The sequence below is a fragment of the Rhea pennata genome, chromosome 20 (genome assembly GCF_028389875.1).
Source record: "Rhea pennata isolate bPtePen1 chromosome 20, bPtePen1.pri, whole genome shotgun sequence".
In the NCBI taxonomy this organism is placed as follows: Eukaryota; Metazoa; Chordata; class Aves; order Rheiformes; family Rheidae; genus Rhea; species Rhea pennata.
Genome location: NC_084682.1, coordinates 7,801,475 through 7,826,589, shown reverse-complemented (window position 1 = coordinate 7,826,589; position 25,115 = coordinate 7,801,475). Strand labels below are relative to the sequence as shown.

The following is a 25,115-nucleotide window of genomic DNA, read 5'->3' as shown; positions in this document are numbered from 1 at the left end:
CTTTTGTTTGTTGGATTTTCTTTCCTTTTTTTTTTTTTTTTTTTTTTTCCCCGTCTCCCTTTTTTATGTAATTCTCCATTGCTGGAAAGAATAAATGCCAGAGCCATGGACCGTCTTTCATGCCACAGATTTTCTGATGCCTTACTTTTGTTTTGTGGAAGGTGAGGTGGGCTAAAGTTTTAAAATAAGTGTTTGTATCTCCAAAGTTAGAAAATTTGTAGCGCGCACAGAACCAGTGTGCTTTAATAGAGCTTACATTCTGAAAAGCAGAGCTCGTGCAGTAGCCTTACAAGTAAGGGAGTGTGAACTGTAAGTGCTTAAAACCAATCATTGTAATTACTGCTGTAATTGGGCTCATTAATTTCAAAATACTTGTGATAATATACATTTATATACCCTGTAGTAAGATTTTTGCAATGTATAGCGCTGTAGTTAGCATGTAATAAGAAAGTATAGTTTTGCTTATGGAACTTTAAGGGAAAGGTCTTACTGTTTGCTTGTAAGCGTCCCATTTTTCTATTCACACTGCTGGTCTTTGATCAAATTAACATTTTACTGCAAGTGGAAGAGCACTCGCTTCACATTATTCATTATCTTGTCAGGAAACAATGAGAATAATTTATACTGGATCTATTGTGTAAGGCTGTTCCTTTTTTTTTTTTTCTTAAATTGGTAAGCACATGGCAACATTATGATCACGACTTATTGGGTTCACTGTTAACAGTATAATATTTACATACGATATTAAGGAGAATTGAAGTATTGTGGAATATTTATTTCAGCAGGGAGGGAGCTCTGTGCTGGTTTTTAGCGCTATAGAAAATAAGGAATTGTCTGAGCAAGGTACAGTACTGTCACTGGGCATTAACGGAGAATTGGAGTCGTCTCTACTGGCACTACAGTGTGTCTGTCAATGGCCATCGCCGTTTTTCTAGGCAGTTCATAGGAGGTTCAGAAATAAGAAAGCAAATGTTTTGGCACTGAATGATCGAAGGCAACTCCAGCGTGAAATGCATGTTTCTTCAGTAAAACACGTAGGATCATACAAAGTGAAGATTGTCTGAACTTCCTGGTGGCTCCAAGTTGTGTAAGTTTGCTAGATTTTAGCTGTTTTCCATATTGGCTCGCTGGCTGCATACTCTTTTTTATTTCAGGAAAATTTGTTCAACTATTTCTAAGAACAAGATTAGGGGAAAAAATCTAGTCTTTCCCACATGTTAAAAGTTGTTGTTGCCGTTCTGATGAGAAGCCTGCTGTGCCCATAGTGAAGAGCAGGGTCTTGGCACTTCATGAGGGAGGATTTGCCTTTTTCTCAGGGTTGTATCTTCTGTTGCTTCAAATAGCAAAAAAGCCCCAAGTTTGGCCAGCGCGGAGCATCTGAAAAAAATGTTCACACAAGCTCCACAGAACCTGGTTTGAATTTGTCCGCTTTGATGTGGGCGTCTGTCCGAAGCACGCTGCAGGCTGCCGCTCGCCGGGTTTTTCGCTTTTTGTTGCAATCAGCCGGAGCCGTTTTTGCGCGGAGCACTGGAATAGGGGCCGTTCCTCTGCGCTACCCTGGCAAAACGGAGGCAACGACCGCGTGAAATCCTAGAGAACAAGGCCTGAGTTGGAGATGGAGCGTGGAAAGTAGCAGTGAGGGTGGACAGGGACCGGATCAAGCAGATTTTTGAGAACAACCAGTGAGCCGAAAGAGGAAAGAGGAAATCATCAGGGTGAGACAAACTCTGGCGGTCGGTGGGTGTCGTTAGGCTGCTCCGGTTGCCTGCTTGTAAGAAAGGGCTTAAGTGCGGTACGCAAGCCGTGGAGGTCACACGCTGAACAGGGAGGAGAAAACATAATATTCATTCACTGAGAAATACTCACCCGGTGAGTTGGATGGGGTAGGGCCTTCCTTGGAAAAAAGGAAATAGCGTGTTACATGCAATTCAGGACCATGCGTCATGAAGCAGTGTGTGCAGGGGGGTGGCTGAACATACAGCCAGGGCTGACTCTAGCTTTTCAAAACTTTTAAGTGCAGAGTTTTGAACCTGTAACGTTCCTTTAACATTTTTTGGAGGTGTAATTTATAATTTATATTGCAATAGCGCCTAAAAGACATGCATAAGACACTGAAGATGTATATAATTCTGGCTTTAGAAGGCTTACATACTGGGGAAAAAAAGAAAATTTGACCAGTGTTTTCCAAACAGAATCATCCAAAGTTTCTGCTGATTTATTTCTAACAACACGTCCTATGAAACCTTACCGAATATTATTCACGGGATTGCAACAGGTGTTCTAAATTGGCTGGGGAGACTGTAGGAAGGGTAGCTGACAGCTTACTGTATGTGCAGATGTAACATCTATTAGAAATATCCTCTGTGGTTTCCTTGCATGCAAACTGAATAGATTCTCCAAACAATGCCGCTGTGCATGGAAGCCATCAGCAGAACCGCTTAAGGCTGCAAAACCCATTACTTACACAACACGAGATGCAAGAGCAAGTACCGCGGTGTAGTAACTTGTCCTGCTTTGCAGTAGATCCTTAGCAGTTATTAGATCAATATATTCACATACGCATCGAATAAGACGAGAGGAAATAATTTATCTCAGTCTGAAATTGTTAGCTTAAGGGTTTTTTTTTTTATCCTAATGTTATCCAGACACAAAAACAGCCACTTTCTCTTTTTTGGGTCTGCCTTTTTAATGTTGCTGCCATTTGTTCGTGCACACAATAGGTTGTCTCCTGTGTTCTCGTTATTAGAGCCCTGTAACTGTACTTTTTACAATTACATTTTAATTACTGCTGTAGAACCTCTGCAAAATCACTTAATACAATGTTGTGAGCAAATAGTGCAGATGATGTGTTTAGGATTTGATTGCCTTTAGTTTACTGATTGATTAAACATGCAGGCAGTCTGCTCGACTAGGGTCTAAGTCAGAGACCATGCAAAGGCATAAAGGTTTTTATATTCACTGAAAAAGAGGAGTTTGGCATGCAGAAGTATGGGAGTTTTGGTGGCTTAAAGATGGAAGCGTGAATTTATTATCCAATAAAGGAAGGAAGACGTCAGGGTAAAGCGTAGGTGCTAGTGAATAAAAGTTCTGGCCTTAATGGGTGGCAGCTCATGGGTTTGGAAGAGTCGGCATGTCTTGGAAGTGGAGATAGAAGATGATTTTTAGCTGTTTTCTGCCAGAAGTGAAGTGTGTCCTGCATGGAGCAGCCCACGTGAAAAGTAGCAATTACTCTGGGAGATAAACAGTGTGATAAACATAGTGAGATAAACAGTTTCCAAAAAAAAAAAAAAAAAAAAAAAAAAAGAAAAGAAAAGAAAAAAAAACACGTCTAGGCCATAAGGAGTATATACTATAAAAATAACCAGGTTTTGTTCCATTTTTCCTAATGAAAAAATGATATGCAGTAATGGAAAAGACTTAGTTGCTATTTATTGCCTGAAGTTACCAATCCACCTGTCTCCGCCCAAGCTCCTGTATGGAAAAACTTTCTGTAGAATTGTGCCTTCCCCCTTCTTATTCTCATTGCATATTTTTATGGCAATTTTGTCTAGTAGCCAAGTCATGAGCTTGTCAGCTGTTGCATAAATCCTCAGCAGTTGATAACTGATCTGTGCAAAATTGTCAGTGTAGGGTTAAATATTGCTGAGTAAATAGACCTGCTGAAAGAACAGAATCTACCAATTCATGTTTTGGGAAATAATTACTGAAGAAAGACAATCCGCAACATTGTATGTGTGTTAGAGAGAATGGTCAGAATATCTTTTAATTCAGCATTTACCCCTGAGAATTATTCCCATGAGGAACCTTGCAATAAAATCTGCTTGGTCTATGAGAATGGAAAGAAATTGAATAAAAAGACTCCATTTCTACTTGTATTTATTCAGTCTGGGAAATTCAGTGGGCCGCAGCATTAGTATCAGCAGGGGATTCCTTGCTCCTAGCGTTAAATTACTGTCATAATCGCTCAATTATTTCTTCCTTGTACTGTTTAAAATAAAAATCCATCACATTCTATGTTTTTTTTCTAACATTTATTAGGTTGAGTGTTTAGGAAAATCAATTATATTCAGTCAGGCATGAATTGATGAATGTTCTTGTAATAATTGTCAGTTGTTAAACTGAATGTACTTTCTCTTTTCACCTCTTTTCATTTCCTTCAGAGGGCAGAGGTGGCTCAGAGAGAGGCAGAGACCTTAAGGGAGCAGCTCTCGTCAGCCAACAAATCTCTCCAACTTGCTACACAGATCCAGAAGGCACCTGATGTGGTGAGAGAAAATATTTACTGACTCTTACAGGTTTCTGACATTCCTGCAGTACAGCTCTTTCAATTTATGCTCACAGCTATAAAAAGAGCAGTTTGGAATACTGCTTTCAACTTGGAGTTACTGGAATTGTATTGTTCAGTGTTGCAATTTTGTTAAAACTTCTGAAGGTGGTCAGAGGCTTCAAAAGACCACGAAGGGGACAGAGTCGCTCTGCGCCTTGGTGACCGTGAGAGTCTGTGGTCTTCTTCAGCTGCCAGAGACCAGGCAGATAGCAGCAACTCTCAGAAATTACTTTGGATTGCTAGGAGCTTCAACGAAGCAGAAATAAAAGCAATACCATATAGCAAAGCGTGCCTTGAGTGGCCACAAGCGCAGTGTGGAGCCCGAAGTTTTGGGCTAAGGGGCTTGAGCTGATCTCCCCCAAAGTGCCCATTGCTATGGACTTAGCATATGGTTTTCGGGGAAATTGGAGACAAAATTCTCTACCATTCTGTTTTTCTCTGAATATTTCTATCCTGTGAAATACAGCAATAAATCTAATAGAAGAAATTCAGAGAATTGAGAAGATAGCCTTTCCTTCAAAAGGTTTGTTTGGTTGTTGCCTTCTTCTGAAGGTTTCTAAATGAAGTGGATATCTCCGTTTGGAGAGGCGGGTAGCACTGCCTCTCGGCCAGTGGGGCCTTGCAGGACTCCAGCTGGTTCTGGGTTAGCAAGTATCACAGATGAGCAGACAAATTATATTGATTTTTGTTTGCCAAAGGAGAAAAAGGAGTATTTAAATGTAAATATGCAATTAAATAAAATGCGGTCTACTTCTAAGCAGCAAATTTAATCAACAAAAGAAATCATGGTCCTCAGGTTGCTTTTTCCTGTGAACCATGTACAGTCTTGACACTGGTATCAGAGAGACACACAGTTGCCTTTAAAATGTATTTGCAGAGAATGAGTCACAAACCATAAGTCCTCCAGATCTGTTCCATCTGCTTTTAATAGGACCCAGTGTTTTCTCAGAGAAGTCAAAAGATACGGACACAGGCTGTAGAGGAAAAAATAGTAATAATAAAAAGCTTGAATATCACTTGTAACTCTGAATTACCTGCCTCTTCCTATCTTGTGTCCTAGTCTTATCATTATTTTAACATTAGGTCTTTCTTGTATTTAACAGTACTTCTGCACTTCATTTATATTTAATATGACAACTACTGCAGGATGAAAATGATCATTATCTATCTTATTTCAGACTCTATGTTCTAGTCTCAATAGGCATAAGCAGCAGATGATTATACAACTTGTGATGTTTCATGCAAGCAAATTAGAGGGTTTTTTTCAAGTTAAAAGTGTAGTTCAGGGTAATAGGAGAGCGTTGTTAACTGCTGTTCGTACATGCAGTTTTCTGAGAGGCACAATGGTATATAGTCACTGAGAATTAAGCTAAGTGTTTAGAAGATAAGGAAAAGGTGTTTAGTTGTGCCTGTATTCTCCAGAAAAGAGGGTGTATACTATATTTCAGTCTGCTGCAATGTCATCTTGAATTGTAAGGAAAGTGCTTGGGTGACAGCATAGGTGGGTTAAATTTTCAGCTCTTTCGCCATAACATCTTTGGTATAATGCTTACTATCGGTGTCTCTCAGTAAATGGATTCTCTCCTACTTCACTGGTGTTTTGTGAGGAAGAGCCATTAACCTCTGTAAGATGCATTTTAGAGTTTAGGTGGAATATGTGTTAGTTATTGGGCAACTTGGTGCTCCCTGCATCCACGCAAAAATTTCGTTACGCTCTTTAAGGAAGAGAGGTTCAGAATCCTCCGATGCCTTATAGCTATTGATCTCTTCAGGCAAAAAGCAGACAAAAGAGATAGTACAATTAGTGGATATTATCTTTTCTGAATAGATTTACCTTCTTCTTTCCATTTCTGTCCTCCTCTTATTTTGTGCTCTCCTGGAAAGTCAGTCTAGGGAGGATGCTTTAGTCTTAAGGACTGAATTCACAACCTTTTCTGTGGAAATCTGTAGAAGAGAGATTGTGATTTAAGGAAGGAAATTTTGAAAAGTGGAGACCTTGGGGAGAATGCCAGCGTCTTACGGTTGTTAAGTGTGCCCCCTTCCCCGTGGAGGAGATGCTTTAGTTGCTAGCAGTAACATAGCAGTGAACAATTTTCATGCAAGGAGCAAGTTCATTGTAGCAGTTTGGGGCAATTTTTTACAATTTTGCCTGAAATAAGTGGCATACATATGAACAGCCAGAGGCATGTGTCTCTGCAGTTCATGATTAAGAAATTCTGCTCCATTACTTCAGAATATTTTGTCTGATTAATATTTTGTAAGCACAGATTTTCATAGTTGTCAAAGCACTTGGACTATTAATAATGAATAGGGCTAAATAGAGCCCTTTGACTTTCACTACTGCGCCTTCCCAGTGCGCTTACAAAATAGGGAAATTTATTCTCTCCCGTATCCCCATTTTACCGAAGAGTAATCCGTAATCCTTGGGAGTAAACAGGTTAATTTTTCCAGGACCACATAGCAAATCTCGAGAGTCCCAGATTTAGAAATGGTTTCTATCTCTCGTGCCGTGCTTGGTCCTTACCTACCCGCCCCTCCTTCAAGCTTGTTGCCTTTATTTATGTGGTTTGATATTAAATTTTTTCACATCAGGAGCAGGCCATCGAGGTGCTAACACGGTCCAGCTTGGAAGTAGAACTGGCTGCGAAGGAGCGGGAAATTGCCCAGCTCGTAGAAGACGTCCAGAGACTCCAGGGCAGCCTCACCAAACTGCGGGAGAACTCCAGCAGCCAAATCTCACAGCTGGAGCAGCAGCTGACTGCCAAGAACAGCACGCTCAAAGTAAGGAGCAGCTCCGCGCTCGGCAGTTTTTCAAGTAGATGACTGACATACCAATATTGGGTTTTACTAATATAAGCTTTCTGTGGTTCTGAGAGGCACCGTAAAAGCTATTTACTACTTCAGAATGCTGTTGAATTCCAGTTTCTGGGATGTTTTAGTCTAATTGATCACAGTTTTGCTGAAACCTAATTTACCTTTTTCTAGTTCTCATTGTTTTGAAGTTTGTTTTTGCAGAACGTGGCCACCATTAGAATTAAAGCCAGCAACAAAAACCCGAACATATTTACCGTGGATAGGTAGTGAAGGGGGCTGAACTGGAAAAGGCACAGAAAATCCTGTTTAGACTGTAAAACTTTTAATTCTCATTCCAGTGTTTGGTATTGCTGATTTGCCAGGGATGCTCACTGTGCTGTATGGGGCCTATCTTTGAAGTTACCCGCTATCTCCTCCAGTTCTCCTTCCACTGGAAGAGAGAAGGGGATTGTTGAGTACATGGAAACAAGTAAAATTAAGACTCAGAAGGCAGGCTTTTTAGCCTTAATAAGAATTTTAAAGGTTTTTTTCAGCTCTTTATTTGCTGCACTGTCATTCCCATTGATAATTAGTGGTCCAGTCCTGTGCTCATTTGCATACCAGTGGCACATCCCTAAAACCACAGGAGCAGAAACATCTGACTGCTTCACGAGTGACCCCTTTACCTTTGGCTTTACTTTCCTTGTGTGCTCTTCCGCACGGTTCTGATCTATCAGTAAGCCTGGGAAATGCTTCCTGACGTCTGTTCTGAATCCGTTTCCTGTAACTCTTGTCTCCTTCATTGTTTTACCCTCTACAAGCTTTACATGGTAAACAAGATAAATTTATCTATTCCATTAAAGGCTTCACAGCTTCTTAGGTTTTTATAGTCTGAGAGTTTTTGAAAGCAGGAGACTGGTAGTGCCCACTTAGCTAACTGTGGCGTGGATAGCTTTTCTCTATCAGAATGATTTAATGTTCAGCCAAAACCCTCACAAATTGCTTGGATTCTGATATCATCTAGAGTAGACTTGTTTTGCTCTGTTGTAGTATAGTTTATGTGGACAAATGTCTGCTAGGGATGAAATTAGAAGTGTTCAGTACGCCTTTTGCATGTTTTAAGACAACCTTGCGGAATTTTCATGAAAATTCAACAGAGCAAAGAAAATCTATTCGGTTCCCATACTGATGGTATCAGTCTCTGTCCATCTGTCACCGTGTGTGCACCACTCTTAATAAGGGAGAAAGGAGCTGGCCTTGTTTGGAGGGACAGATTTTGCTGGCCACACCGATGATATGGTTTGTTTGGTTTGGGTTTTTCTCCCCCTCCCTCCCCCCCTTTTTTTTCTCTCCCCATAAAACCTGATAGAAAATATCTTGAGTCCTTGCATTTGACAGATTTTCTTGGAATAAAGCATGTTCCTGTTGAGGTCAGTATTAGTTTAGTCATTAACTTCAAAGGGAATAGGATCATAGAAATGACAGAGCAAGTCTTTGATTTTCATTTCATTAATCTGCTTCCATTTTCTCATAGGCTTGTCCAGCTAATGCTCTGTATGTAGGTTCTTATTGATAGGGTCTGATGCAGTGATACTGAGATGCTATTGATAAGTTTTAGTCATTTCAATGCCATTTCACCTTATTTGCTGCACTGTAAAAAATACTTTAAATATACTTTTTTCCCCCAGAGTGCTGGGAAAGCCTGTGTCTGAGATATGTGGTACACAAAAACAAGTCTCAGTGATGATGTGTCAACCTCATGTTTGATTATAGAGGAATTGCTTCCAAAATAACTAAGACTGTAGTAATTGCCTCCGCAAAAAATGAATCCCAGTTTCACAAGTTAAAGCAATGTTCTCAGATCATATCTTGGGGGAATTCTTTAATATTCTATGACTTAGTGAAACAATACAGAAATACTTGAAAAATCATTGCTTCTTTATCTTCATCTGATCTAATGATCAAAATATGTCCTCTAGTAACAAGACCTCTCTAACTGTAATTATATTAACCCTTTATTGCTGGAAGTTAGAGCTTCCCTGCTACTGCTAGTTAGCCAAGACACAGTGAAATCAAATGACCTTGGTTAATTGAATAAGGCACTTTTTAATTTGTATAGGCTTTTTGGTTTATCACTGAGAACTAAACTAAACTGTTACTGTGATTGAGTTTTTAATGTATTAAGCCCCTTAATACAACTCGTGCTGTTTTAACTAAGGAAAGGCACTTTAATTATTTATTAATAGGATAATGTTTGTTTGTTTGTTTGACTTAATAACTTCAGAAGGGGCCCAGTCCGTGCATGATCCAAGATCGTTGTTTCTGTGTTCATTAGTACAGTGAATGCAAGATGATTTCTTAATATGGGCTATTTCCAAATTTAGTGTGTAGAAATACCACCGGTCCCTTCCTTCTGTCCCCTGCCTTGGTGCATTTTTATGGTGCTGGAGGACATTTGAATATACTTTGTTTTGTCTAAATTAACCAGGTTGATATTTAGTGCAAGAGATTAGTTCCTCCAGATTGTCTCACAGCTTGAACTTTTGTTATACTGTGTTCTGTGCGTTTTACAGCGTTCTTTGAGACAATTACCATACTAATATATTTTAAAACAGTCGTTGCCTGGGAAGATGCCAAGGGCCTAAATGGTCTGCTTATATACAGACACGGCATTCTCAGATGTTAGTTTGGGTTGTTTGTTAAGAGTATATGTTAAGGTGCAGATTTTCCATGGCAACAATCTCTGTATTAGCTACTTGGGAATGATGGATGTATGTTTCTTTCTTTTTTTTAATACCGTTCAAAGCAAAATATTGCAGGTTGCCAGAGTGTTACAACAGCATAAAATTGATCTTGTATCCTGAGACTCTAAAGCAGTTTAATTCCATCAATAGCTTCTTTTTTTAAATTGTGTTTTTTTCTGAGAACTGGACATAGCATATTCCTATATAGAATTACATTTATTTATATTGACTGTAAAATGAGAATCATTTGTTTTTCTGTATTTTGTGTCTGTCCCTACAAAAGGCTTTTTTATTAACATATCTTTGCATAAGTAACTAATGCATTAAACCAAGGTCCATATATTTTTTTTTTGAATTTACTCTATTGCACTAGTTCTCAGTATAAAAAATAGTTGTCCCTACTTTAATAGTTGTTCTGCTTAGACCCAGAAATGCTGTGCTGTCATACGAGTTGCAGTATTGAGGGGAAGATGACTTGTAATGCACCTTTGCTGTAGAAAAGCAAAATGCTGTTAGAACTGATTAGAGTAACACGGCCAAGGGTAGCACACAGATGCAAGTGTGAAGTCCTGCGCTGCCCTCCCTTACCTGCATCAAGTTTTAAGACTGTCCATCCCGCTGCAGAATCGCCCTGCCGGTCTCAAGGGCTCGCGAGCTCACTGCCTTCATTTGAAGGACAGCTCTCGCGGCTTCGTGAGCCCGGGCAGGGCTACCATCTGGAGGCCTTGTTACGTGAACAGCGTTCTGCTCAGCATCAAGCTGGAGCTCGAAAAGCTGCTTGAACTTGTGGCATCTACTGGCCTTGCAGACAATTTTCCAGAACCAAAGTGATGCTCTTGGACCCAGGCAATTACATACTAGGTTTGCATAATGAGATTTTGTCCTGCATTGGAGGTCATCAAAACAGCTGTGATATTTCCATAGGATTTTCCTATTTACATCGGCATGGGATCTCTCAGCAAGGCTAACACACCTGTAGTGCCATGCCTGCTATATAAAAGCAAAGCAAAGCCAATACTTCCTGTGTCTTCCTTTTGGTAAGGCAGGAGATGTCAGGAGAAATCACTAATGCTTGCGCTGTGTTTTGCCAGGTGAAGAAATTTGTTTTAGCTCAGATGAGTTGTTTTTTTTTCTTTTTTTAACACAGTTAGAATAACTACACAAATAACTGATTGCTAATATGGTAGGACATAACACTTTTTTAGAGGCTGTTCATATCATCAATGTCCCACAGAGTACAAATTCCACATTTAAAACCCATTTCTGCTCTTCCTCGGTAGGCGGTGAAGGTGGTTCGTTAGGGTGGTTTGCCTAATTAGCCAAAGTGGCTCTCACCTGGGTATTACCAGGAAGGCAAATTGAAGGATGCCTCTTGACAGCAGCACTGCAGGATTGTGGATTATGGTATCAAAAAGCAGGAAAAAGAACTTTAAAAGGCCCATATATTGATAATGCGGATGACCACTTTGTCACTGCCTTTCAATATAGATACTAATGGTGGGGCAGGGATTCTGAACAGGGGTGTTGAGATGATCCCAGCTCTTACTCGCACTTCACGCCCATCCCTGCATTCAAACACGCAGCTCAGGAGGAGCTGTAGGATCTCCTGGAATTCATTTCTCTGCCGAAGACAGCCTCTCCCAGGCAGAAGGGCCCATTTTTCTCTTTCTGTGTCTCATATTCCTCTGCTTTGCAAGGTAGATGCTCTCTCTTTGAGAGTAGCGCGTCCTTGTGTTGCTTCTGTGCTCTGTGACCTTGGGGATGCTTTGCCAATTTGGCCACGAAATATTCAAGTGAAGCAGACCTAGCTGCAGCTTATCCACAGAAGTTGCAAGCCCAGCCCGTGAGTTTTGCTCTTTCTTTGCTTAGATCAGGTGCGCCTGCACCAAGCAAAGAAGCGATTACTGCAAATTGATGTGGCTTCTGCAAGCAACGTAACCAGCAACCATTATGTATCACTATGTTTTAGGCCTCCTGACGCATTTATCCTGTAGTGCTGAGCACTGTTGTTGGGAGCAAGGGCTCTGGGGTAAGCGCCGAATGTGTGGCATTGCATTCTGGATTGCGTTAGGAGGTTTGTTTCGACATTTGTGGCATCTTCACGCTACGGAGAAGCCATTGAGACCACCCCAGGTCAGGCGGACCTGAGCAAAAAGACCTGCAGAGCGGGTCTCAATGCTGTGTCTCCGGTGTGCAACCGTGAGAGTTATTGCAATAAGTAACGCTTGTGAAATGACTTGGTCCAGCTGTTTTGTTTGGGCATGAGGCATTATAGAAATCTTACGCACCTAAGGCGTTCCAGGCAACAAGAGCTTCTGTTTTTTTTATTTATTTATCATGTAGATAAGGTTATCGAGAAGTGTCATATTAAGAATACAGTGTGTGCCACAGCATTCTTCTTATCTGCTCGATTTATTGGTTTCGGAAAAAATTTGAACCACCTTCATTTTTAATGCCTTTTCCCCCCTAATCTCTATCAAATGTGTGATAGCGGCATTGCAAACAGCCCAGTTGTGACCTTCTGAATTCTCTAATGCTTGGCACTCTGTAGAAAGAGTGAGGTATAATTGTGTTTATGTTGAATTGGTTATAGTTTGTTTTCTAATATATGTAAATTAGGTATGAGTCATTAACCCTCACTTGTGCACTGCTGTATATATGGAATAATTTAAAGATGATTTTGAAAAAAATCAGAAAAAAATTCTAAATAATTAAATCCATATTCTTTCTTTTAAAGCAACTGGAAGAAAAACTGAAAGGACAGGCTGATTATGAAGAGGTTAAGAAAGAATTAAAGTAAGTGTTAAATGCTTACATAATTTTTTCACAAACTTTAGTTTAATAATGCTTGTTAAATAAAGCCACAAATCTGTGTTCTTGGAACAATAAAGAATTCAGTCAAAACCACAAAGACAGAGAAATAAGAATCTTGGCTGAAATTGCATCCAGAACCAGTGCAACTGCTGTATCTGAGAGCACTCCTTTTTTGCTGCAGCAGGATATTGCAATAGCGAATAATGACAGTGTCCATGAAGAAAGGGCTCTAAAATTACGGTCCACTCAGGGTAAAAAGCTGGAAAATCTCTGTTATTTTAGATTGATGACTCTACATGAAACTGTTGGTTAAGATTTTCTAATGCAGATCCATGAATTTAATACCAGGCCTTTGGCCATAATACCCGTTCGCTACCTCTGCCAGCCATTGTGCAGCACTTACCATTTTAATGCTTGTTTCACAGTATATTTTTGCTAATATGTTGTGGTTTTAAACTAATGCCACAGTCTCTTCCTGATGCAAGGTTTTCTTAAGAGACTTAAAAGAGCCTTATTTTAAACTATAACAAGATAAGCTGTCAGGTTCGGAAGAGAAAGTTTTTCACTAGAAATATGTTTGGTGTCAAGGTTTAAATAACTGCATCTCTTCTTTCCTCATTCTGGCATTTTTGTGCAGCTTTTAAGGAGAGTGAAACAATGTTACCTTCGTTAATGAGGGATTTCAGATGAGCCTGGAGTCATGTGCTTTTATTTACAAGTCACTGGAGAATATTCAAAGGCAGTTTGGTTTTGCAAGCCCAGTGACTGTCCGGCTCCCGCTGCCCTTAACTCAAGCCCCACTGGCTGCAGCCCTGGTTCGTTGCCAGCTACATTACCTGCTGGTGTAGGTATAAACTTGCAATAAAATAAAATGAGTTACCCATTTTTTTAATTGATCACTGTACCTGAATATTAACTAGTCTTAAAAAAAGCTAATCCATTTTAGTGGCACAGCTAAATATGTCTGTTTTCTCTCCTAACTTAAGTAAATGCAGCTTCAGATTTCAGCCAGTTTGTGCTCTCGTATTTAAGTAGCATATGTGAATTAGGCCAGAGCCTTCAAACTCACTTTGTGAGTGTGTACGTGAATGTACTGAAACAGCAAATGAATTTTAAATCTTGCCTGGTTTATTGCTTTTACTTTAGATACGGAACTCATTTGGATCTCTGTATTTCTGGCAGTACTGCTTTCTTTTTATATATATATATATATTTTATAAGACTAATGTATATGAGGGGAGGGATAGATGGAAAGCAGGTAGGAGGTCCATGAGAAGTTATGCTACAGTAGTGTTAATATGGCCCTGTGTTTTGGGAAAGCAGAATTCTGCCCGTCCTCTTGGACATCTCTTTATTGCAGGAACTGACAAGTTTTTCCTGGATCTCTGAAAATTCAGATGGTTCCTTGTTCCTGCTTTTATATTTCCTGATTCGTGGGTAGCATTTCTCATCTGGGAGTGCGGCTTTCCAAGAAGGGTGGCTTTGGAGGCCCAGCCAGCCAGCTCGTACGGAGCTCTGGAGTCTTTCCACCATCCTGCTGGCTGGTGGGGGGTCAAGGCCTCCTGGGGCAGTTTTACAAGGCTCCGTTTGTGACTCAGAGAATACTCTTGGAGCCTGAAAAATCTCCAAAACGGCTCCATGCTGACAAAGGAGAAGGAAGGGAAGGAGTACAAGTGAATTCCTCTCACCTTCCTAGTTACCAGACAGCGCATAGTCCATCTTGCAAGCAACTGGTTACTTGAAGCTACAGTATAGGTGTAATTTAAAATATTCTTCACAAAATCAAACAGGAGGAATTGCATGCTCACCTTAATATGTTGTCATTCGTATGAAATCTTAAAGTCATGAACATCTGTGTGGTTTAGTTTGTCTGCTCCTCAACTCTATATAAATAGGAGTAATTTTCAAAACTCTCATTTAATTCCAGAGCAGCTACAGCACAGCCAGCAGTGATGCATGTTTCCTAAAGCCACAGTAAATGCAACCTCTGGCTGTTGCTGACTAACAATTGTAGCTTTCTCATATCGGTTTGTATGAGTTAAGACATACATTGCTAAGTGGAGCCTGTCCAAAGGGGCTTGAGATTCTAGTAGAATCCAAAAGTGGAAGAATTATAAGACCTCCATTTTCCTTTACCATCCCAAAGATGTTAGAGATATCCTAGAATGAGGAATTGTGAACAGGAGCCAACCTTTATCCTTGGAGGAACTTAACTGAGTCCATATTGAGCACTGGGGCAGAAGAATTCCTTACTGTCTGGTTTGGCTTTTGTTCCAAATGGGCTTTAAACCTGGCTTTGAGATCTGAGAGCTCTGATTCTCCCTTCAGGCCTCTCAGGTACTGACCCTCCTGCACTGCAGCTGGCATCACAGGAAGAAAATGTTGAGCTGTTCAGTGCACATTTTGGTTTAGAACAAGGTCTTCCAAGTGCAGGTTTGAGCCACAGAATCACTCTTCGAAAATACTGGTAACTGATCTCAATGAGCAATGGATTGAGCTGAGACCTCATGGGCAAAGATTCTTCTGGAATCCAAAGGGGAAACATCTTACTCCCTCATTTGGAGAGTCATTTTTGGCTTCATGTTGTTTAAGTCTCACATGATTTGAAAAATAAACTTGTATTGAATAGTCCTCCAAGGACAATTCAAGATGCCATTAACCTGTTTTTAATATATTTGGGGTTTTAAGAGTATAGGGAATTACCTGTGTAATTGCTAGAAGGCTATTTCAGGTAGCAAAGAATGTCTCTAAACAGGCAAAGGTTGCAAAGTTTGCAGCAGAGGTTTGAATTTGGGTTAAGCCTGCTCCAAACTCACTGAGAATAGTAACTGCTGCAGCGCTCAAGATCTCGTTTGGTCCCAGGTGACAGTGAGCCCTGGGAATTGAACAGATTTGGTAGAAAAGAACTGTTGGTACCGAAAACCCAATATTCACATTCAACATGTTCAGGATTAGTGTGTAGCTCAGACTAGTTTTAGTCTGGTTCTGTAGTGAGCGTAGCATGTGAGTTGTCAGAGCTCATCACGCACGCTCCTCCGAGAGTCCGCAGCTTCTGTCGGTTTAGTTTCGTCCAAAGGGGAACCCAGTTCCTATGCTCCAAGACTGCTCTGCATGGCAAACTCAAGTGTGGTAAGTGGGGGTTACTGGGAGATTTGCTTTGGAAGTGTACTACTGATTCAAACTAAAATGATAAAAATAGAAACGCCTGTGATTTGGTATGGAAAGTTTGCCATGTGATAAATTGCTGTTACAGGTTGTTATTTCGTTAATTGAGATGAGTCTCCTCATTTGACCATCATAAGGAGATGCATCACTCTTTGCTAACCTCTCAGAAGCCCATATTCTGCAGAGTCTACGGGTAGAGGGTGAAAACTAAGTTACTTCCCAGGGCCTGGGTTTGTTTCCTAGGTGGGTCTCTCTGTATTTGTCTTCCCCTACCCTTCAAGTCCTGGCGGACAGAACTCTGCCTCTCAGTAGGTGTCCCAAGCAACACTTGCTTCCAGGAATGGTTAGCAACCTGGGCAAACGTGCCTGTGATGTCAATGTAATGTCACGGTCTTTAACTACTAAAGCCATTAGTAAGTAATTGTTCTGCTTGACAATTTTGCCATTAATGGCGGAAAAGAGGCACTTCGGCACATAGGTGAACTGTTGTGCCTGCGTAAAGCAGAGGAGTCTTGACAGTCTTACTTCGTGTGCTTGCATGTTATGTAGAGGCTACCTCTGCAGGGATTTCTGCTGGCGAGAAGTGTCGTCCAGTGGTAATATTATGAATCTGATGGGCTGAATTTTGTGGGGTTTATTAATTACTATATTTCTAAGAATGCCTGTCAGAATTAACACTGTATGCAATGGGTAATGCACAGATGCAAAACAGATGAGGTTCTGCCTCAGGATGATTTTTTTTTTCTCTTGGATTTGCTATGACTTTGTGATCTTGTATGAGTCACTGAGACGAGTGATTTTCAGAGCGTCAATTGATGGTACATCTAATTCTGGATTAATGCACAGACAGATTTATAGAGGTGCTTGACGCCAGGCGGTCTGAGGCAGCTAATGAGTACTGGGTTCCTGATTGACTCCTAGTAGCATCCTAAACTATTTTATACATGTTAACACTGGCCTTCTGCTTTTTGTGACTCAGTTTCCACGTTTGTTACATAATTAAATTTATTCTTCTCTGCCTCACAAAGTGCCTGGTGCTTTACATATGAAAAAATGCTCTATAAACACTATATCTGTTTATGTATTTTTCTTCAGCAAATGAATGTCTTCATTGTGCAGTGAGAAGCTGAAATCATTTATTGCTTCAGTCTTAGGAATTTAACATCCTGCCTGCAGCAGGCCTATTTAAAAAAAATTTATAAGACAAAGCAAATTAATAAGGTTGAATTCCTGTAAGATTCTCATTTACTGGACTAACTTGAAGACTTTGAAGAGAGAGGTCCTTTGACTACTCACTTTTTAAATAAAATATTGACAATGAGACTATCAGATTCTTCTCTTAATATATTTATAAATATTTGGATCTGTCATATTTCTTAAGAAATACTGTGCCATTGTGTCATCCCCTTGCCACAGAGCTAGAAGGTTATTAAAATGAAAAACTGCCTTTTAGCCTGTAGTGTCTTGATCGGGAAGATTATTTGTGCATATTTTTCTTGATATGTGAGCTGATGTATATTATACAAAGTATCATAACCGTAATGGTGATTTCCCTGTTTTTTTGCTTTGCTACAACTTTTTCAGTCCCTTCAAGCTTCACAGATAAATTTATATCGTCTCTGACAGCTTAAAATGTTATATCCTTATTAACCTTTAAATTTACGCTTTAAACTGGCCTGGTGGGATTGCATATGGAATGATTTAGATGACGCTTGAGAAAATTTTCTTATCCAATAACAAGTTTGAATAGTTATTCTGTATTCATTATCGGATTGCATTACTGCAAGGAAAGTTGTTGAGGTATCTCCGATAGTGTTGCTGGAGAGCAGGAAATTATACTGTTAATGCTCATTAGTGGAGCTACTATGAAAAGAAGAAATAGAAAATAATTGTTTTTCTACCTTCCACAGTATATTGAAATCCATGGAGTTTGCACCATCTGAAAGCTCTGGTGCACAGGTACTGAATTTACTTTCGTTTTCTTAATTATTTCAGCAGTTCAATTAAATAACAGAATATTTGAGCTACAGTTCATTTGTGTAAATGTGGGCAGTTTCCTATTGATCTGTAAACCGTGATCTCCTACATATCCGTAAGATACTGAGATACATGGGTGGATCTTTGCTTTCCTGATTTTCCTGTGTAAAAAGCTGAACTGAACATTTTTTGTCTGTTAATTTCTTGTAAGTGGTCAAGGACAAAGAATGACGTTTCAGCTGCCGTTTGAACGGATAACCATAACGTTGTGAAGTTGAGTCTTTATTATAGAGATACTAGCATTGGCATACAGCTGTGTTGAAATGTGCGTGTTTCCTGAACTGATTGTACACTGGGCAAGGATTTCAGCATTTTTAAATCTTTGTTAGCCTTGAATATAACATTTACGAAAGAAAAGAAATAAACCTCTGGAGTACTGAGGAGTAAAAATCTCTGATATTCCAGCAAGTTAATCGCACTTAAGATCGAAGGCTGTGAATTAAATTTCTGCTTCTGAAATGTGAACTGAATATCAATGTACTAGGATTAATTTCCAGTGTACTCTTTAATAATTATGGGTTAGATGTTTCGAGGAAAGTAAATGGCAGGTTTCTGTGCCTGATTTTATTTTTCAACAGACTGTTTACACTGAAACACAGCATATCAAGGAAATGCTTAACTTTGGTCTATTGACGTAGAAGAAATAAAATAATCTTAACTCCTGTTTTAATCAGATTAAAAGAAGTCTGCAGCTTTTAACTTGAAAGCATGCCAGTACCATTTTAAAATAAGTAGGATTAAGAAAATGTTCCATTACACATCTCAAAATAATACAAAATTGATGAATGGTTTACAATGAAAATTAAACAGTATATTTGTGCTACAGCTCATGAAGGAACATTCAGTGAGTCCTCCAGATATATGTATGATGAATTCCCCAACCACATTCGTAGCAAAGATGAGCACTTTTTTCCCCTCTTCTGAAATCCTTTTTAGTGACTGAGTGAGTCTCTTAATGCTTTTGGAAACAAACCTCCCACTTTGATTTTCTTTAGGATGCATCTAAGCCCCTGGAGGTGCTGCTGCTGGAGAAGAACCGCTCATTGCAGTCTGAGAACGCCACGCTGCGTATCACTAATAGTGACCTGAGTGGTAGGTTGACACGATTTTCCGCTATTATGGTTTGTTTGATATCTTGTAGAGGGAGGGAGGGTTGAATGAGAGATGAGAGTCTGTGCTCGTGCATGGCAGAAAGACTTAACAGGCGACAAGAACATTGAATAAGGTTTGATTTCGGCTGTTTTGTAGACTGGATAGTAAAAATAAAACTTGGAGACCTCAGAGACTCTTTAAAGGTTAGAGAAGCGAGGCATTACAAGATGTACCAAGTGGTAGTGTTTGAGGCTGTCTTCTGTTTTGGGAACAAATTCATCTGTGGCACCAGAAGTCTCTTCCCCCACACACAATGTTATGCAAAATGTTTGCATGTAGAACACAATAATCTTCCTGTCTGATATACTTAGATATACTACCAGCAGGTCAGTTTTGGAAAAACAAAATACTTTCTTTTTAGCGAAGCGTGTTTGCCGTTCAGGTTTCCTAATGTGGGCTTTTTACATTTTGTGTGCACATTTTTTAAATGGCAAGTCATGGAATTTCCAGATACTTTAATGCTTATGGTTTTTGCAGCTGGAAGAAAGTTAAAAGTTGCCACTGGCACTGGGATTACTGAATTCAGAAGTGTTTATGACTTTAAACTGAGTGATCTTGGTGCATCCACCTAATGGTGATTTCTTTAATCAAATTGGTTTGTTCCAAAATGTAAATGTTTGCTGCATTTGGGTTCAGTCAGGTCCAATGAGTAATGTCTTGAATGAGAGACATCAAAGAGACTTGCTGTCTGTAACTGAATTTATATTAAATGTATGACTGCACTTCATGTAATTGTTCTAGTTTTAATGTTTGTAAGGGGGATTCTCCAGGCTGCAACATACAAGAAAGGTGCAAACATGAAATGCATGTTGTTTGTTTTGGGGGCCTTGTTTGGCTTATTAAAATTTCAATTATTAAAAAATGAAACAAAACAAAAACAAAAACAAAACAAAACAAAAACAAAAATGTCCCACCGCCACCTCATTGGCCCTTGTAAATCTGCACTTTTTTCCCTTTGCGGGGCAAACTTTGCATTTTTTATCTTGGTTTTTCCCTCTTTAATCCCCCATAATGCATTATGTTTGACCTTCCTTGTAGGGTCAGCCAGGAGAAAAGGGAAAGACCAGCCTGAGAGTCAGCGTCCTGCAACCTTGCCGGCCTCCCCTCCTTCTCAGTTGCTCCGCAACGCGGGGGAGCAGGCTTCCAATACTAATGGTACACACCAGTTCTCACCAACGGGTTTAAGTCAAGACTTTTTCAGCTCATCCCTGGCAAGCCCCAGCTTACCCCTGGCCTCCACAGGAAAATTTGCACTAAACTCTCTCCTCCAGCGACAGCTAATGCAGTCCTTCTACTCCAAGGCAATGCAGGAAGCAGGAAGCACAAGCATGATTTTTTCAACAGGTCCTTACAGCACAAACTCCATATCTTCCCAAAGTCCATTACAACAAAGTCCGGACGTAAATGGCATGGCCCCGTCTCCCAGCCAGTCAGAAAGTGCTGGGAGCATCTCTGAAGGCGAGGAGATAGACACGGCCGAAATTGCACGTCAGGTGAAAGAGCAGTTGATCAAGCACAATATTGGACAGCGGATATTTGGACATTATGTGTTGGGACTGTCTCAAGGGTCTGTGAGTGAGATACTAGCCCGGCCAAAGCCATGGAATAAACTGACTGTGAGAGGCAAGGAGCCATTTCATAAGATGAAGCAGTTCCTCTCGGACGAGCAGAACATCTTGGCTCTTCGCAGCATCCAGGGTAGACAAAGAGGTAAGCGCTTGTTGGCTAAGGGGGTTGCCGTCTCTTTCTATTAGTTACAAATGTAAAAAACAGTGCGAGTTTCTGCCTATGAGGCCGTTTATGCCTTGCTGTTGTTTTCACCTCAATCAGATGTAGGTGCAGAAAGTACAGTTTTCTAGGTCTAATTTTCAGGACTGATACAGGTTAGTATGTTTGTTTGCTTATACTTTCTTTAGCCACTTGTATTTGTGAGGCAGGGCAAGCAACAGGGATATTAAATCTCTTTCTTCAAAATAGCTGTGTGTCAGAGCTAAATACTGTGCAAAAAGGGTCAGTAGCTACTAATAGTGTCAGCCCTCTGAATTACTTGAAAGTTTTTATTTGGGATTGTTTACTGAGAACAGAGTTTTGTTTTGACTTGTGCAATTTTTCCAGAGTGTTTTGACAAAATAGCATAGGTGATGCATGAGATGACTAATTAGGTAAAAATCCTAATTTAAAGCAGCTTTGCATATTTAAGACAATGATTTTAAGAAATAACATATGCATTTCATTGTGATTCATCTTGAACAACGACTTGAGATTTACGTTTAGAGAAACCGAAAAGTAAGTTGTTTACAGTCAAGAAATACTGGAAAGGACAGGCAGGATTTTCCTAGATTTTGTTTAATTGAAAGCGAACACTGTTAGATTTATAATCTGCTCTTCCTTTTGATGATTGCACTTGAGGGGATTATCTGCCCATCTTTAACCTCTTCATTTTTGGTATCTCTAGGCATTTATTTATATCTGTCTAATCTCCTTTCCGAACGTAGCTGTAATCTTTATTAACAAATCAGCCAGCCTTGCTTCTTCCAAAGTAGCCAGCTCCTCCAGCGCTCAAAGACTCGAGGCTTTGAGGCGAGCTCCAGCGCTCGCGTTTAGGGACACGCTGCTATCTTTTCATGTCGCACAGCCCATGATGTCAGAGCAACCATCCCCTGATTGTTTTGTTCTTACCAAACTTGTTTTTCAACAGAGAATCCAGGCCAGAACCTGAACAGACTATTTCAGGAAGTACCGAAACGAAGAAATGGGTCTGAAGGTACGTCACAGGCAGGTGTTTTTCTTTGCAGTCGATATCTAGGGAGTGGAGTGTGCTTTAGCTGTGTGTTTCCTTAAAACTGTGCAGTTTGATTCTGGCCTGGAATCTGATAGAAAAACAGACAGTAAGTATAAAACAAACCATGGGTTAGAAGAACACTTTGCTTTTTCTAATTCCACTGCCGCTGTACTAACTTAACCCTGTTTGGATACTTTTTCCACTCCCAACCTCAGTATGTACGCAGATAAAAAGAGAGAAGTGGTAGAAGTGGCTTTATAAAATCTCTTCCCAGCAAATCTCCTGAAATGCTATCTTTGCTATTTTTGTGATTCTAGAGCAAGAGAAGTACACAATACCGTGTAATTCCAACAGAAATAGCGTACTGCTTCTGCTATATATTATCCATCTTTCTCCTCATGGGGCTTATGTTAACAAATACGCTTTAAGATACTGTTAAATTAGCGTGAGACTTGCTTCAGTATGGTATATGAAACAGTCTGAACACTCGATAAGTGAACGTTAGGTTAGTAAAGTATCATTGAACAGGAAGTTTGAACATTTTTCTTCATTTATGGATTAGTTGCAGAATTTTTCTGTTAGCAAGACAAGAAGAAAAAACGAAGAAGTATCCCCAAAAAATCTGCAGTTATTTTGATTCCAGTCAGTCATCCAGATCACTTACAAATGATAACTTACATAATGAACAGTGCATTTAAGTGCAATAGGTTTCAAAATCACAGGAATTTTCCCTCCATTTTTTCCCTTAGTGGTTAAAAAAAAAAAAAAAAAAAAAAAAAAAACAAATAGCTATTAACTGGAGAGCACTTCAGATAGTTATCAGTGCTTAAATGAATGTTTCTCTTAATGTATTAACCTCTAGAGAAGTAAAAATTATTTTTAATTTCCTATTCCTAGTTATTTTTTTAATTTGTTTTGGGCTGAATATGTACTCAACCTAGTTTGCATAGAAGCTAATGCAGTTTTGAAGGAGGATTCCTGATCTTAGCTTTCTTCTTTTCCCCTCCAATTCTTAACCCTTCTGTTTCCTCTCCTCCTCTAAACAAAGGAAAAGGAAGAAAATAGACCTATATGTGTTTTAATGGATAATGAATATATGACCGTCTAGTTCTTCTACTGATAATCTCAGTGTTTTCATCATTCCAGCGTAGCTAGTGAAACAGGCTTTTTTTGTAAAGAGGATATTTTTGGTTTATTACGTGAAGTTCTTTCTTACATTAGCAAATGACGGTAAACGTCCTGTGCAAACTGTTGTCAGGCGGTGCTGGCAATATATCAGTGTGTGTTGTCTTTGCATTAAAACAAAACAAAGGAAAAAGAGAAAAAAACAAAAGTTTTCCTGGTGTCATTAGTTTTGTTTTCCTCCTCAGGTAATATAACCACAAGGATCCGAACCACAGAGACAGGCTCTGATGAAGCCATCAAATCCATTTTAGAACAAGCCAAAAGGGAGCTGCAAGTACAGAAAACAGGTACAGCCTCATTTTGCCTCCTATTTTTTTTTATTTCAGAATTTAATTAAAACAATTATCATGAGCTTTCTGGTCAGTTAATTATATTCTTAAAACCTTGAGTGTAGGTTTGAGGAGCTTTTTCTTTTTTTTCCTTCCAGTGGAGTTGTTTTTGCCTGTAGTGCAGCCCAAGTCAGGCTGATGCACTTTGCTTTGCGATGGAGGCTTTGCTCCGTGCTCTCCTCAGTCTCGCCTCGCTCCTTGCAGGATGGAAGCTGAGGTTTTTGAGCACCTTTTCCGAAGCCGAAAGCTTTGCCTTCTTTGCACAGCTGCCGGTAGCCACCATGGAGCGTGCATCTGCCAGTTCCCTCTTCTACCAGTGCCTCCGTGCAGAGGGAGCAGCTCCTGCTTTCCCTTTTCCCCAGGCTAATTCTGGCCCCAGGGACAACAGCATGGGAGAGGGAGCTGCACAGACTCGTCTCCTTCGTGGCTGTCTGAAGGTCACGACTGAGCCAGCAGTTATCGGTCATATATTACAATCTCACTGTGTACATCATGTCCTGAAATTATAATGGAGTCAAACTCTGGCCTGACTTCTACATGACTGCATTTTTGGTTGTGGAATGCAAGGAAATCATTCTTTTTCCCGTGAACGGGCAGGCAAATTCAAAAAGCGTTTCATTTCTGAAGAACATCATAAATGTTTAACAGCTTGGCCTGAGATAAGTTTAATTTCCTATTTTATGCTGTCAGGTAGCTAACATTTCAGCCTACTCTATAGCCCTCACAACTTTAAAACAGTTTCCAATGCTGCTAAGGAGCTGACGCTGAAGTAGAAAGTCCTTTGCATTACTTCTGTTTTGTTTCTTTACAGTAAATGCTGATTTACAGTTTTGGGTAGTCATCTTTGAAATGAAAACCAAGCTAATCTCACAGCAAACTGTAAAAGACTAGTCAATGTATGATTTAAATAAATAATATGACTTTGTAGAAGTAATGATTACTTACAGAAAAATATGGTCTTTGTGCAGTAAAATGCAAACAAGTTGTTCAGTGGCATGTGTCATCTGAGAATCTCAGACTTTTTTTTCAACTATTAATTCAGCCTCACCCCTGTCATGAGACCAGTAGATAAAGCAGAAGAGATGGTCCTGCTGACTTTTTTTTCCCCCAAATTTTTTTAGTTTTTCATCTGTTTTTATAGTGTGTAACAGGAAGGAAAGTAGAGGGGGCAAATTTAGAAATGGGTTCAGATGAGGTATAATATTACTAGAATAACGCACAGAACATTTGAAACCTTATTTCACTCTGAGGCTGCTTCTTATAGTCTCTGGGTCCCACGCTGTTATCCAGGCTTCACTTTTCCCATTCCTCATCAAGTAGCTCTCAGAGGAATTGGTTTTCAAGCACTGGAGACCTCAGCAGAGACGAACATAAATCGAAACAGAAGCCATGCTGCCAAAATCCTCCAGCCCTGCAGAGAGAATTCTTCACCCACGTCCTAATTTTCCCTCACCCACTAACTATTGGAAAACAACCCCACAAACTGAAGACACCCTTGAAATAGTTGAGTTAGGTGTTATCTTTTCAGGAAGGGCCCGCGGCTCCTTTCTGAGACTTTCTCTTGATAGGGCCGAGAGAGGCAGCCAGATGTCAACGTGATTTTTTTTAAGCTGTTTAATTCAGTGATGAGGCTCGTGGAACGAGAAAACAGGAAGCAGGAGCAGCTTTAGTTTGTCAAATTAAATAACAAAGTCTTTTATTAAAGTTCTTCATTTGTTGTAATTTATGTATTGTATTTTTGGAGTTAAAAGGATTCGCCATATTTATATTGTCAAAGGGTACTGATC

General features: G+C 39.8%; 1 protein-coding gene across 2 annotated transcripts in view; it reads left to right on the top strand.

The window, feature by feature from the left end:
• The window catches only part of CUX1 (cut like homeobox 1), a 270,867-nt gene that overhangs the window by 178,657 nt on the left and 67,095 nt on the right, over positions 1 to 25,115 (top strand). The window contains exons 10-17 of one of the 2 annotated variants that reach the window (XM_062592854.1): positions 4,161 to 4,265; positions 6,920 to 7,108; positions 12,602 to 12,660; positions 17,754 to 17,802; positions 18,876 to 18,972; positions 20,071 to 20,742; positions 21,731 to 21,796; positions 23,185 to 23,286. In XM_062592854.1, the coding sequence (XP_062448838.1) occupies positions 4,161 to 4,265; positions 6,920 to 7,108; positions 12,602 to 12,660; positions 17,754 to 17,802; positions 18,876 to 18,972; positions 20,071 to 20,742; positions 21,731 to 21,796; positions 23,185 to 23,286 (1,339 nt within the window). The remainder of the gene's footprint in view (positions 1 to 4,160; positions 4,266 to 6,919; positions 7,109 to 12,601; positions 12,661 to 17,753; positions 17,803 to 18,875; positions 18,973 to 20,070; positions 20,743 to 21,730; positions 21,797 to 23,184; positions 23,287 to 25,115) is intronic. The other variant, XM_062592853.1, reaches the window with a different exon arrangement.